The following is a 14,545-nucleotide window of genomic DNA, read 5'->3' on the forward strand; positions in this document are numbered from 1 at the left end:
TAATGACTTTTTTTAAACAGTCTGGTCAAAAATGAACTTAATTAAGAATACAGATTGTCATGTGATCTCTTGTTATCCAATAAGAGAAACCGATATGAAATACTGTAAACAAACTTATTTTCGCGGATACTTTATGTCGCATTAAGCCCTTTTTAGCCCTTTTGTGGCGATTAAATTTCGCGATTCTTAAATTTACTTGATGAAGTAAAGTAATATCTACTTGCGAATCGCGAAAATAAATCGACCTCGAAAATTAGTTGGTTCACAGTAATGTTCTTTCAATGGTTGTACGCATTTTTGACCAGTTAATTAACAACTGGATTATATCCTGTTAAGGTTTTCCTTTGGATTATATTCTGTGAAGGTCTTTCTCTGGTTTAATGCACTTTTAGCCATGCTACATTCAACTGAATAGCGGATGTGTTCTTCTTCTTTTACTGGTTGCACTCACTTTCAACAAGGCCGTGCTCAACTTCGTTAGCCTCGTTGCACACACTATATAACTAGGTTACTGCTGATATTTCATTTATTGCTAGTACAAAACCGACAAGACTGTAAACAATGGGATAATTCCTGTCAATTTTCAACCCCATACACATGCATTATTATTCTGAGTGCATTTCAATAGATAATTTCTGTCATGTTATCATGACTTTGTAATAATAGACTGAAAGAAACTTTACACCAGAGATCGCAAAAAGGAAATCGCTCTTAAAATATGTCAGAAAAAGGCGGCTTGGGTTTGTTTAAACAACATTCTTGCATTATTTTCATATAGACTATACTAATATATTTTTCTGTACGTACCTCACCTCAACTATGTTTTAGAAACAGCTTGATAAAAGAGATACTAACCTATGGGTTCCTAGGAGTGACTTTTAGAGCTAAGTTCCTAATTCAATCTTAATAAGAAAGCTGTAGCAAGCATTGATACAAACAAAACAAGCAAGCCAACAATAGTGTCATTTTACAAGCATTCGATAATTAACTCTAAAAGTTTTATCATAGTCACTTTAACTAGCATGCAAGTGGGTACCTGTTTAATACATAGCAAAGCATTTGTTCTTTTCATTTTAATAACTTTTTGTTATGGCCTATTGATAACTACTGATTGGAATATTATTTTTTATGACAAGCTTAAAGTTATTTTGTTTATTCTAAACTATTGCCTGTTATCTTAAAGATTCGTGACTGGCTAATGCAATTTCCTTTTTAATTCCCTCATTTTCGTTTGATTACAAAAGTGATAGAAATATGCAGCATTTCAAAAATGAATCATATAATTTTCAATAACAATTTTAATGTGGGACATCACTTTTAGCAAAATCATTACATATAACTGAATCTACTATCATTTATCACGTGGGCCTCTTACTCATTTATATATATGTGTCATAACCCTGGACTAAATACTCACTTGGATGTTGACAATTTTGTACAGACAAGAACTTACACCTGCGTCGATATTTACCAATACATAAAGTCATATTACATTTCTTATTTCCTGTCTTATACCGCAGCATGTTTCTTTGAATGATATAAATTGTGTAATTATAAACGGTTCGCCCAAGTAAATAAACTAATTGTGACCTATGATAGCTTAATAAACAGTATGGGATTTGCTTATTATTGAAGGTTGAGCAGTTACTTATAGTTGCGAACATCAACGCGTCATTTGATCTCTGGTAGATTTGTCTCATAGACAATCATTATTTCAAATCTCCTTAGTTTATCTATTTTGTTAACAACGCAGAACGTCTAAATATTTCTATATTAGTATGACTTTTCAATGTGTTTTCATTATTTCTATCAAGCGACGGATCATTTTGTAACAAGTATTTATGTATCCTTCATCAATAAAATCTGCAGTACCAATGATGATGAAGGGACTAAATTATTTTGTAATCTTTTCCATCTGCTACAACCAGTTCTTTCTTGTACTCTATGGACCATTTTGTTATCAGAACAATTTCATGCCTGGATCAACACGGAAGATCGTATCGATCCCTGACTTGACATAGGATTATATCATCTTATAAATCTACATTTTTACTGACAGCCTCTTCCGTTTAATATCTTATTAAATAGCACCCTACTAAATAGAAAGGTTTAATTCTGATTGGGTCAGGTCAAAACAATAAGTTCACATTTATAAAAGAAGCCGATATCGATATTTGTTAGTAATTGATTGTCTTATTATAGAAGTTTGCTCAGTGTTCCCAAGAGAATTAAATGATCTTCCAAATAAATGTCTTAGTTTTTATCGAGGTTAACTAAATTTGTCCATCAACTGTTAAAAAGGAAAATAAATGAAATTTAAGAAATTGAAATAGTTGTATATTAATCGCGTTTGATTCTTAAAACGGAAGTTTTGTAACACTGTACATTGATGGTAATAAAGCAGAGTTAGACGGAGCTGACAGCTTAGCTGTAACCATGTTACCAAAGACACTAAATTTATTATAACCTTATTTGATTTATTCATTTAATTTATACAAGTCTGTGATGAAACCTTTTAATATTAGATCAGCTTGGCAAATTATGGCAACCTAGTAGACAGTTCTTGGACTAGTTTCTTTAATACAAGGAAATCCCAGTATCTTTATTGATACTGTTAAATAAAAGAAACTAATTAGAAAGAGAAATAGTACGTTACTGTTTATCGTTAATTGATTATGGGCATGATAAGACTGGTATTTTTATTGTTTTAATCAGTATTCTACATTGACATAAGACGGCGGTTATATATCTCTGTACTCTTAAAGCTAATATGGGAATCCGAGTTCAGATGATTTATAAAGATAAAAACATCTGGTATGATTGCAAGTGAGACAACATTCCGCAAGAGATCAATTAACGTAGAAGTTAGCAAGTGTGGGTCCAAATACTGTATCTTCAACAATGAGCAAAATTCAAACCGTCTAGACGGCTATAAAAGGCCCAGATATAACGAATTTAAAACAATTCAAATAAGTAAACGTAATTGCATGATTTATGCGCAAAACAATAAAAAAAAATATATTATACACCGTCAAACGACATCCATTAAATTACAGGACCCTGCATTGGGAGTAGAACATGCAGAATAAGGCGGGATAAAATTTGTTTGCATGCGCCCAAACATCTACTAACCTGAAACAGTGGTGGAAAATCACATTAAAGGACAATACTATAATAATCAAATCGTTTCAGAGCAAAAAAAAAAACTAACAGAAATCTGAAGAAAATGTAAAGTGCACTTGATTTTGTATAAAATTAGTGAAAGTCATATTAAATTTGTTTGTTTTCTCTTCACAGATCCAGATAACAACATTAAGTGTGTCAATTAGTCTGAGCGCAACAGTCATTCTAGTGTGTTTGTTTACGCCAAAAATGTACATTATAGTCTTCCATCCTGCCAAAAATGTTCGAAAACTAACTATGAATTCAACTAGTACAAAGAAACCACAGTTAACTAGTAGTTCTGTATTGAACAGTAACAATTACGGTTAGTATTATATATTTTAACATTCAAATTTTATTTTATAGTTTCAAGAATTTGATAAATTCTAAAACTAAAACAACGGTCAATTTGATATAAAAAACGAAAATATTACAGAAAGAATTCGTATTTATAAAAGAGAAGCTGAAATAGGTTATGACAAAGAAGGTGCAATTTAAACAAAACGGTTCCGATAAACTAAGGCAGCTTCATCTGAGTTTGCATTGTTTCATTGACATCATACACTTTTTTAATACAAAAGGTACATTCAATGATTAATTACTTGAACATACAAAAACTAATAAATAAACATCAAACAGTTGCTTGTTATATTCGAGTTTTAACTCAAAACATGTTCTTGGATTAATTTTCATTGCTTGTTATATTCGAGTTTTAACTCAAAACATGTTCTTGGATTAATTTTCATAAGTGCAAATTGGAACCACACTTTCTTTAGTCGTAGAATCATCAAATTTGGCAATAATGTACCTCTGGGGATAAATAACACAATACAAAGAAATTTGGTCTAGCTCGCCTGGTTCGGCAACTGGAGTAAAAACAGTGACAAAATCCTATATGATATTTTTTTCTCCCATGGGATTTTTAAAAATCCTACAGGATTTTGAGAAATCCTATCGGATAAAGTCATAATCCAATAGGATATTTTTATATCCTACAGAATAAAAAATATCCTTTAGGATATATTATCTCCCTTAGGATTAAATAAAACCCTAAGGAAAAATAAATGCATTTCCTACAGGATATTGCTTACCCTATAGGATATTTGTTTATTAAAAGAATCCCATGGGTTTAAACATTTCTATTGGATTAATAAATATCCTAAGGGATGTCATTACAGAAAAAAAGTGGGATAAAAAAATATCCGAAGGGTTATGCATGTTATTGGTATATGCATTCGATAGAAATTTTAATTTTTTATTTTGTATATATTTTGATTAGATGAAATTAATTCAATATTTGAGAAGCTATTTAAAAGTTTTTATATGCACGCGCCGACATTTTGGATTTGCAAGACCGATGATCATATTCACTACCAATTATCGTGTAGATTAGGTCCTTTGATATAAATGATTAGGTGTGATTAGGGCTGGGGTGTTAATAAACACATAAAAATAATGAAGATATTGTTTCTGCAAAAACGTTTAATAAACTTTTTTGTTTTATTTCAATTTTGTAATAGATTAATCATGTATATCTATTATATAGTCATTTTATAAAATTTACTGTTTTCAAAACTATGTATTATTCTTAATAATAATGAAGTTTTTGTCCCAGGCGGATAACCCTAGCCTCACAACTTTTTGGAATGTTTGGTCCTCGGCGATCTTCAACATTGTGGCGTATAAAAATATTTTTTAACCTGTTACCTTTTGACGGCTTTTATTCATTTGTTTCTCTGTCCTATATTTTCTCCCATTCATCAGTTTATTTATTGTAACCCTGTCGTATAATGCTGTCATTTTAATGTTATAATTAACACTGCCATTAAATCGGAAGGTTTGGCATGCCACAAAACCAGGTTCAACCCACCATTTTTTCATAAAATGCCCTGTACCAAGTCAGGAAAATGGCCATTGTTATTTTATAGTTCGTTTCTGTGTGTGTTACATTTCGGTGTTGTGTCTCTGTTGTGTCGTAGTTCTCTTATATTTGATACGTTTCCCTCAGTTTGAGTTTGTAACCCGGATTTGTTATTATCTCTATCGATTTATGAATTTTGAACAGCGGTATACTACTGTTGCCTTTATTGTATTAGTTGAAGCCATTTTAAAAATCTTCAAAAAGTCAGAAAATTTTTCATTCAATTTATTTCATTATCCTGTGGGATTTACAAATGTCTTAAGGGAGAAAAAAATATCCTACAGGATTTTGTCACTGTTTTTACTCCAGTTGCCGAACCAGACAAGCCACACAAAAAATAATTTGGTATTGTGTTACCTATACATTGGTCGTTTTTATAATATAAGCGCATAAACCTTAAATGCAAAAGCATCAGTTTTTACTAACAAATTAAATAGAAAGAGAATGCAACATTTAAGATTTACTCAGTGATAATTCAAGAATTCGTCTGAAGCACGAGTGTATTCAATCTGATGTACATTCCTATACGTTAAATGCAATTTTAACTCGTCAGGAAGAGAGAACAAATTATCTAAGGATTTGTCTGCAGTTATTTTTTCCAAGAACTATTAATTATTGCAAATATGTTCTGTCGGAAGCTATCTGTTATGTTAGTTGACACGTCTCATTGATTAATAAAGAGAAATGATATAATTGACTCCTGAGAAGAATTATACTTTATACAAATTTATTGTCTAATATTGTAATACAATAAATACAATCTAATGAAGTGTTTATTGTTGATGATTGATTTGCTCAAACGTCCGTCTCAATTGTTATCTAAAATTATTATTCATCAATATTTCCTTACTTGGAATTAATTAGTCTTTAGAAGTCCGATGGAAGTATGTATTTGCGTGTGATCCTGGCTCACTGCTATATAGCCGACCCGAGGCAAAGAATATGGCACGGTCTCATACTTACAGTTGTGCAGTTGTTAGGGTTATAAATGATGTTCTCTTGTCATACTTAATATGCTGGAATCCTTCCGTCTTCTTCCTTGGCTGGCATCAGCTCCTTTATTACTCAATATGAAACCTAAATATAAATAGGTAAAATATCCTGAAATTTGCCTAATGTCTTAATAATTCGAATCATGGATTATTTTTATAAATAATTATGATGTTCTTTACCTAAAGAATAGATTAACTCATCAGTGTTTGGCAAACCTTAGGGTTTGTTGGTCAATGCTCTTCAAATTCATACTTTTTTTACCTTTATAAGTTGTTCTATTCGAGCTATATGCAAAGCTCTGATTCCTTTCACGAATTTGACTATATTTTTTGGACCTTTTGGATTATAGCTCTTCATCTTTTATATAAGCTTTGGATTTCAAATATTTTGGCTACGAGCATCACTGAAGAGACATGTTTTGTCGAAATGCGCATCTGGTGTAACAAAATTAGTACCGTTGATTTTATTGTAAACGAAAACGGTGATTGTCGCCAAAATTATACGCCTGTTATCTATGAGAAGTGTATCATCAAAGGATTAAAGCTACAGTTTAATGTTTATTTCTATCTTAAACAAAAGAATCACTCAGGCCTTTCTATGAATTTGCATAATTTTGTAATACAATAGAATCAGAATTTCAATCATACTAACTCTAAGATAATTATGTTGAGCTTGCTTGTTTTTTGCTTACAAAAAATCTTTTCGCAAATATGTCATGCAATTTAGGAAGGTGCAAAATGGTATATTTGGAATGCAAAAATACAATCTGCAATCCTTAATATGTATTTATTAAGGCAGCAGTAGTTTACCGATGTTTAAATTTCGTATACGAGGCAAATCAATGTAACAAACAACAACTAAGGGAATCGCATAACTCTATAGATGAAGCGATGCTTGTTTGCCGACAGAGTGAGTGTATCATGCAATGGATGCCAAATTCACATTCGGTCAAAAAGTCACAATCGGTAATATTACAGATCAGACGACCATATTGGAAACTAAAAATGTTGGTTTCATTTTCAATTTAATGATTAAATAATTTAGACTCTTTTACCACCAAAACTATGTTAATTCAGTTTATTTTGCGGTAAGTGTTTTGTTCAGCTTGTTGTCAATTGAATTTTGACAGAAACTTCAAAAACAGTTAAAATTCTAAATTCAAAGTAGATAAAACGCATATTAAATTATCTTTAGGAAAATATCCTTTGGAAGCTGCATGTTCTCTCAGCTGTAATTTTTTCATGTAAAGCACCAATTAGAATTAAAGTTTGGTGTAATGAATCAATTGTATCTTTTAGAATTGAAAATTAAGCATTTGATTTCGAAAGACATGGTCGATGACGTCATTTTAAAGTACTTTATTTTTTAAATCAACATTCTCGGAGTTAAAAAGCGTTTGTAGATGAACCTGTAGTATACGTTGGTGATTAATAGAGTTAAACAGCGGTCCTGTTGGGCATTCAATTTTCATTAGGACAGAATAAAGGATTATGTATTAATCACTTATATTACATTACGCGTAGTGTTTTCACAGTAGGGAGTGATACACTCAGCGTATTCGTTCTGTTTAATAGCAAATTATAGAATTAAGTCAATGTGTTTTTAAGTCTTCGATTTTGAAAAGTACATCGCTTCAAGTTTCTGTAGTTTTATTCCCTGAAACACAGATATCTATCACTGTTAATTGTTTTTTCTGTAACCTGAACGTTTAAATATTTGGTTTTCTGGAATGGAAGAAATCAATAGATGAGAATGCATGGCATTTAGGTGCAGTAAATATAATTAAACATAATGAAAACGTTTGAATTGATATGGATAATTTATATTTAAGATAAGTGATAAAACCTCACATATTATATTCGTACATGTACAAATCAATCGTACTTCGTGATGGTTTGGTGTTCCATCTTGAAGTGCATATTGATACTAGTAATCTATTTTCATTTCACCCACAACTTGTCGAATTGCTGGAGCAATTAAGAGTTTGATTTGCACATATTTTTATTCATGAAATATACATGATACATAAATAACAAAATAAATTAATTAACAGGATTTGGTGGCAAGTTATAGACGTTTTTACACAGAGCATCTCCTGTAATTAAGCTTGGGCGCTTGCTGTTTTTGTTAACAATTATTGCATATTAGTTAACCTTTACATTGTCTTGCCTTGTTTTGGCTGTCCTTTGATTGTCTTTTTTGGCTAATACATGTAGCTCTTCATCTTTTTTATAAGTTTTTGATTTTCAAATATGTTTTACTCGAACATCACGGAAGAGATATTGATTGTAGAAATGTGCATCTGATGTAAAATAAAAACCAATGGTACCGATTAATTATGTAACTACCGAAAACAAATGTATATGCATATACCCTTATCTCCTTATATTTACATATGGCAATTTTTTTTTTATCACATGTGTTTGTGGGAGTCAAATACATTGATTTCGTCTTTTTCTTCTTTGTTTGTCCCAGCATATGTTCCTTCGTTTTTCGGTGGCAGCATATTTCCAGAAGACAGTGAACCTAAATTTAAATAAATAATTGCGAAAAATACAGCTTTTATTGATATTTCGACAGCCATATAGACAAAATGTACATGTGTTTTGGACAAGACAAAAACCAATATAACCAATTTTTGGTGTATGATTTGTATGCTGGATAACCTATATATAATTTCGTACTTTTTGTGTCCTTATAACATTAAAAGAAATCAAAATTAAAATTCCAAGACATTAAGCAGAGACAACTGTTACAGTGATAATTATCATGAACTCAAAATCTTGAGTTTCTAATAAATATACTAGAAATAAAATTTTTATAGGTTTATAGATATTTGAGATTTTGAAACACAATTTCGTCCATTTTTTATGGAATCGGGAAAATAGCTAATTTCCTAAATCTTATATTTAAATGTAAACATGGCATGGTTTATCATCAAATGTATCAAATGGTATGAAATTCCTGACCAATCTATATTTCGTTTTATAGACACTTTTAATATAATGCGTTTTAGACCTCTGAGTTTAATGCTCTAATGTGTTGCCCGATAGTCCCTATACAATTAGTAAAAAAAACATGCCCTGGGAATTTTATTCAAGTATAAACGTTATATTCTTTGGAAAGTACAAAATATTTCACTATGAAAACGTGACGGTCACCAGAAAACTCTTTTTCGTTGACATTTTTGTTCGTAAAGAGATCAAAATATTATCTTAAGTGGTAAAATACTGCTAAAGTTCTTGAAACCGCGATTGTTGTTTGCTGCGATTGTCCTGGCTATTTTGAATCTATTATATGTTCAGACAAACAGCGCACATTATTACCTCTGCTTCATTGAGAACGAGAATAACTAGAAAGAGATAATGACAACATTAGACGAGTGTCTATACTAAGGATTAAGCTGTAAATAACATTAATTGACTTGTTTTCGTTTTATTCCCATTATTAAAAAAAAATGAATAAATATAAGCCTTTTACAATGATACATTTTACTGTCGTACAACAGAAAATTATCGTCTAAACTTCCTTGATAAACAGAATCTACATTTTTTTCTAGACCAATATAGAGTAATTAGTTCTAATAGCCGATATGATCGTAAAAGAAGCTGTGAATAAAATGTGTTCTTCTTCATATAAAATGGCAATAAAATGATATTTTCCACTTATTAGAATTTACATAAAATGTTTAAAATGTTATCACTTCCTCTGATACGACAGGTTTATGACTTTATAATATCATAATTACGGTTATTTGCAATCATTTTCTATTAATCTGTTTCATATTAAGGTCATATTTAAATTTCATCATTTCTTTTTTCTTACTGTTGAAAGGCACGAAATACTTCTTTTATTGTGGAAGGATAATTTATTTTCGATACAACTTTTATTCAACGAACAAAAAGACAAATTAAGATTTCAAACATAAAACATTAAGCATGTAGTTTGATAAAATGTTAGAAATAATAAGTTATCGTAAAATTATCACTTGTTAATAATAAGTGGATAGGTGGACTGCAAGGGTCAAAATAAGTTCATTTTATTCGTGAATCAAATTAATTTCTTTTCATGATAGGATAATCTGACTTTGACGGTTTCAAGTATCAGTAGTCTTGCTACATGAACCTTCATAATTTTCTGTCTTTGTTTCTATTTCACCCCTGTAACAATTTTAGTGGTAGTTGTTATCTAATATTTCGTTTCTATGTATGCTGCATTGGCGTTTGTTTTTGTTGCGCCTCAGTGACATGTTATTCTACTGTTTCCCTCTTATAGTTGTTGTGTTTCACTTCGGTTTTAGTTTGAAACCCTGATTTGTTTTCTTTCAATCGATTTTTGACTTTGAACAACGGTGTACTACTGTTGCCTTTATTTACTGCTATAAGTAAGACATAAGCAGTGAGGGTTGTGTAGTTCCCTAATAAAGATACAAACGGTATGAGTGAATGCATAATGAGATTCAAAGTAAACCATCTCCTAGAAGAAGAAAAAAACTAATATAATGTTTCCAGTAATTTTTCATTCACTACCAGAACTTCTAAGGTCATATGTACTTGATAAATTCGATTTTATACATTGGACGTATTGAAGTATAATTCATTTCAATGTAATTTTTTAAAGTCTGTAAATGCAAATATGATTAAACGAGGAGAGAGAAAACATTTTACTGTTAAGGTATTATTCTAGATGATTGGGTTTTTAGAAGAAAAAAATGAACCATAATTTTCATCGGAATCTATAATTAAAAAATTATTTCAAAATCTTGAAATAAAACAGAATCTGCCTACCCTGCCATAGCACCTATTATTACTCCCGGTTTTTTTTGTTTAGTTCGTGTAGCTCAATTTTGTATATTGCGATATTTAGACTATATGTCTTTTCGTCGTTTTTCATTCTTTTCGATGGCATTGTCAGATTATTTTCGACTTTGAATATCCCTTTGGTATCTTTCGCCTTTCTTTTATGTAATATTATACATTGTAGTTAAATTTCTCACAGCAATAGCTTTTTACACGCCTGTAATAGATTGATACATATCTATTTGATTTTTACTTGAGGTGTAGCACTTGTGCAATTATCCACATCTGCCACATAGTTAAAATACATGAAATAATTAATAAATATTGAATATTTACAGATGGCGGTGCTGGGGAACGTATAAAGTTAAGTGTAAATTATGATGAAAGATTTGGTGTGACTACAACAGGGAAGGAAGGAGAGACAGAAAATCTTGATATGTTATAGTAGCAGAATGTGGACATTGCTAACATGACAAATAGGTGAAGGACACTAAACAAAAATGTTTAATTAAAAGCAAGGACAGAAAACCTTGTAGGAAATCAGAATAACACTTATGCTAGGTCATTTGGTTTTTGGAAGAAAGTTTTCTCACCGATAAATAATTTAAATTATATAAAAATGAATTATTATAAAGATTTGTTACTCAAATTGATCAATATGTCATTTTTGTACTAGTAACCATGTATTTTGGTACTATAATGTTGAAATATCTCGATTGCGCGAATAAACAAAACAAAACGCAGTATAAAGTGTAATTTATCTCTTTCCGTTTTAGGGAGACAAGTAGACCGATATCGAACTCATTTTTTTGTCGAGATTACAAAACAAAAAAGAGCAAATGGTAAACATATTATTCTAAATTGTCGTTTTTCAAAGCTTTTGCTTCGCAGGATTCAGTTTTGTCCAATACCATCAATGCCCAATGCCTTTTTAATTCCCCTCGTTACCGATTGTAAAGAAGTGACAACTCTAGCATTATGTCTGCATGATGTGTTTAAACTGCTTTTTTATTATTGAAAAAGGAGTTTGCCAAAAATAGGCGCAAGCGACTTATCTTGATGTGGGTTTATAAAACGACAAATTTCTAAATTTCACATATTAATATCTTGGTACTAGGATTATTTTTTTTTTTCATCTGAATAAAATGAGAATGGGAATACATTTTATTTAGTTGAAAAAACACGTCTAACTTGTTCACTGTTGTATGTTATTTTGAAGTTCTCCCATTACTCATTTATGCATATAAAGATTGTTGAATAGAAATATGAATGATAAACCTCAAGGACAATTAATCTTTGATCGAAAAGCGTTAAAAAACTGTATTAAATATGCTTTAATCAAAGATAACTATGTCCCCAAAATCGGTAAAACATGGCACATATTTATTTTTGATCTCGATGCATCTGTCATTCATAACTCTTTTATTTAAATTTGTCAAGCGATATTATATATTCAAGTTATTTTGTTTCGTTATCTTCATTCCGTGATGTCGCAACATTTGACCTGTTAAATTTCAAATAATCATTTATATTTTTAAACGATAATAATAAACCTTTTTATCTGTTAATATAATCATTTTATAAAGTCATTATAAATGATAGATTTTTCAATTGTAAACTAATTAATTTTGTATATATCATATATATCGGTTTTTTTTTACAATAAAATGTGAACTTCATTTTACACATATACATGTTCATTGATCATGGTCGTGTCAAAATATTTTACAATTTTCAAGGGGTGGCTAATTAGGGAACTGCGTAGCTTACAGATGTTCTAATCTCACAAATCAATTTCGAATTAAGATAAAAGAGGTAACAACTAAAAACTGAGGAAATCGGGACCAAAGTAACCGTCTTCTGGTTCTGTAGTACACATTAAATATGTTCTTCTGCAACTATTCGTAGTGCTAGATGTTAGTCTTTATTCACTTCTTTTCATCGTCTAGAATTACGCGTACCAAAAATACCTTAATAATCAAAATCATTTTCATTTCTCATGTTAATTACAAGTGTGTCAATCTTTCAGTCATTACTTTATATCTAATCACTTCTTTCTTTTGCTAAAATATTATGAATCGATTCAACTTTCATATAAAGATGTGAATCAATATACTTTTAAAGGTTGCTAGGAGCATTTGCTATTTCTAACTTTGATATATGATAACTTACTTTTATGTTTTACTGAAATACTAGTTTCGAAGTGATTAAGATGAAAATTGATCCGAACGATTATTTTTACAATTTCTTCGGTCTCTTTTTGATATGTTAAGTCTGACAAATTCGTATTATACAGATAACTGTCTCAACAACGTGTGGACATCAGACCGACGGACATACCTGTATAACCAACGGGACCATTTCATAGTTGAGCGCTGTGGTATTACCGTACAAATGTATGCTTTTTCTGTATGTATTTTATCAGTGTTGAAATGAACCATTGTCTATCAAATATTCATTTGCTCCACCCTCCGCTGAAATCATGCATAGGTTAAGTGTGCTATCGACTGCAATATTTGCAGTTAAATATTTAATGAAAATGAAAGAAAACACTATAATGAGTAAATGATGTGAAGCCGTTTGCGTGCAAGAGTAGACAAATATGTTAGTAAGCTAAATGTTTAAATTTTGTACATTAAAGTAAGCAAGGCCTATAGCTAAATGGTGTATAATAAAGTGCATGTAAAAATCCCACACCTTAATGTATCTTGTCCGAATGTTCATGCTTTGTATATAATAGCTGTAAAATGGTTGTAATGATATCAAATCATCTACTGTACATTTGTACCATACTTATACAATAAAAATATACTGTAATTAACATTTACTATTGAATTTTATACGACTATCTTACGAGTGAGACGTTTAGCAAGCAGGTTCAATCCACAATGTTTTACATAAGAAAATGCCTTTACAATGTCTGGAATATGACAGTTGTTTTCCATTCGTTTGATATGTTTGAGCTTTTGAATTTGCCATTTGATTAGGGACTAGCCGTATTGAGTTCAATATTTTTGTGATTTTACTCTTTACTCATTTTTTTACTTCGTGGAATATTAATATAAGAATATTTGTTATCATTACCAATGAGAAAACTCTTTATCAGAGACTGAAGAAAGTAGAGTTAACAAGTATAGGTCATCGTACAGCCTTCCATAATGAGAAAACCCCATACCTAAAAGAAAGCAATGGTGCTCCAATGATAATTGGAGTGGAGCAACCTACGAAAAGAACTTAACAACAATGAGCAAAACCCATGCTGCAAAGTCAGCAAAAAAGACCCCAAAATGACATATTAAAAATAATTTAAGCGAGAAAATCGACAACCCGATGTATATACAAACAAAAAAACGAAAAACAAATATGATATGTAGAAAAATACAACAACCACTGAATTAGTCTCCTGACTGAAATACTCAGGCACATTTAGAATGTCGCAAGGGTAAACCTGTTTGATAGTGCCAAACCTTCACCATACCGGGAGCAGTGGTATAACAATTTACCATAAGAACAAACTATGGAAATCAGTCGAAAAGGGCTTAATAAAATTAACGGTACCAATTTTCTTGCACCAGATGCGCATTTCGACAATACATGTCTCTTCTGCTCGTGGCCAAAATATTTGAAATCCAAAGCTTATATAAAAGATGAAGAGCTATAATCCATAAGG

The 14,545-nt window shown here is 30.7% G+C and overlaps 1 protein-coding gene across 1 annotated transcript in view; it reads left to right on the forward strand.

The window, feature by feature from the left end:
- The window catches only part of LOC139489791 (metabotropic glutamate receptor 3-like), a 53,938-nt gene extending 40,242 nt beyond the window's left edge, over positions 1 to 13,696 (forward strand). Inside the window, exons 4-5 of the mRNA XM_071276635.1 lie at positions 3,298 to 3,487; positions 11,214 to 13,696. Of these exons, the coding sequence (XP_071132736.1) occupies positions 3,298 to 3,487; positions 11,214 to 11,320 (297 nt within the window). The 3' untranslated portion in view covers positions 11,321 to 13,696. The remainder of the gene's footprint in view (positions 1 to 3,297; positions 3,488 to 11,213) is intronic.
- Positions 13,697 to 14,545: the final 849 nt, after the last annotated feature.

The sequence above is a fragment of the Mytilus edulis genome, chromosome 1, assembly GCF_963676685.1.
Source record: "Mytilus edulis chromosome 1, xbMytEdul2.2, whole genome shotgun sequence".
Classification (NCBI taxonomy): domain Eukaryota; kingdom Metazoa; phylum Mollusca; class Bivalvia; order Mytilida; family Mytilidae; genus Mytilus; species Mytilus edulis.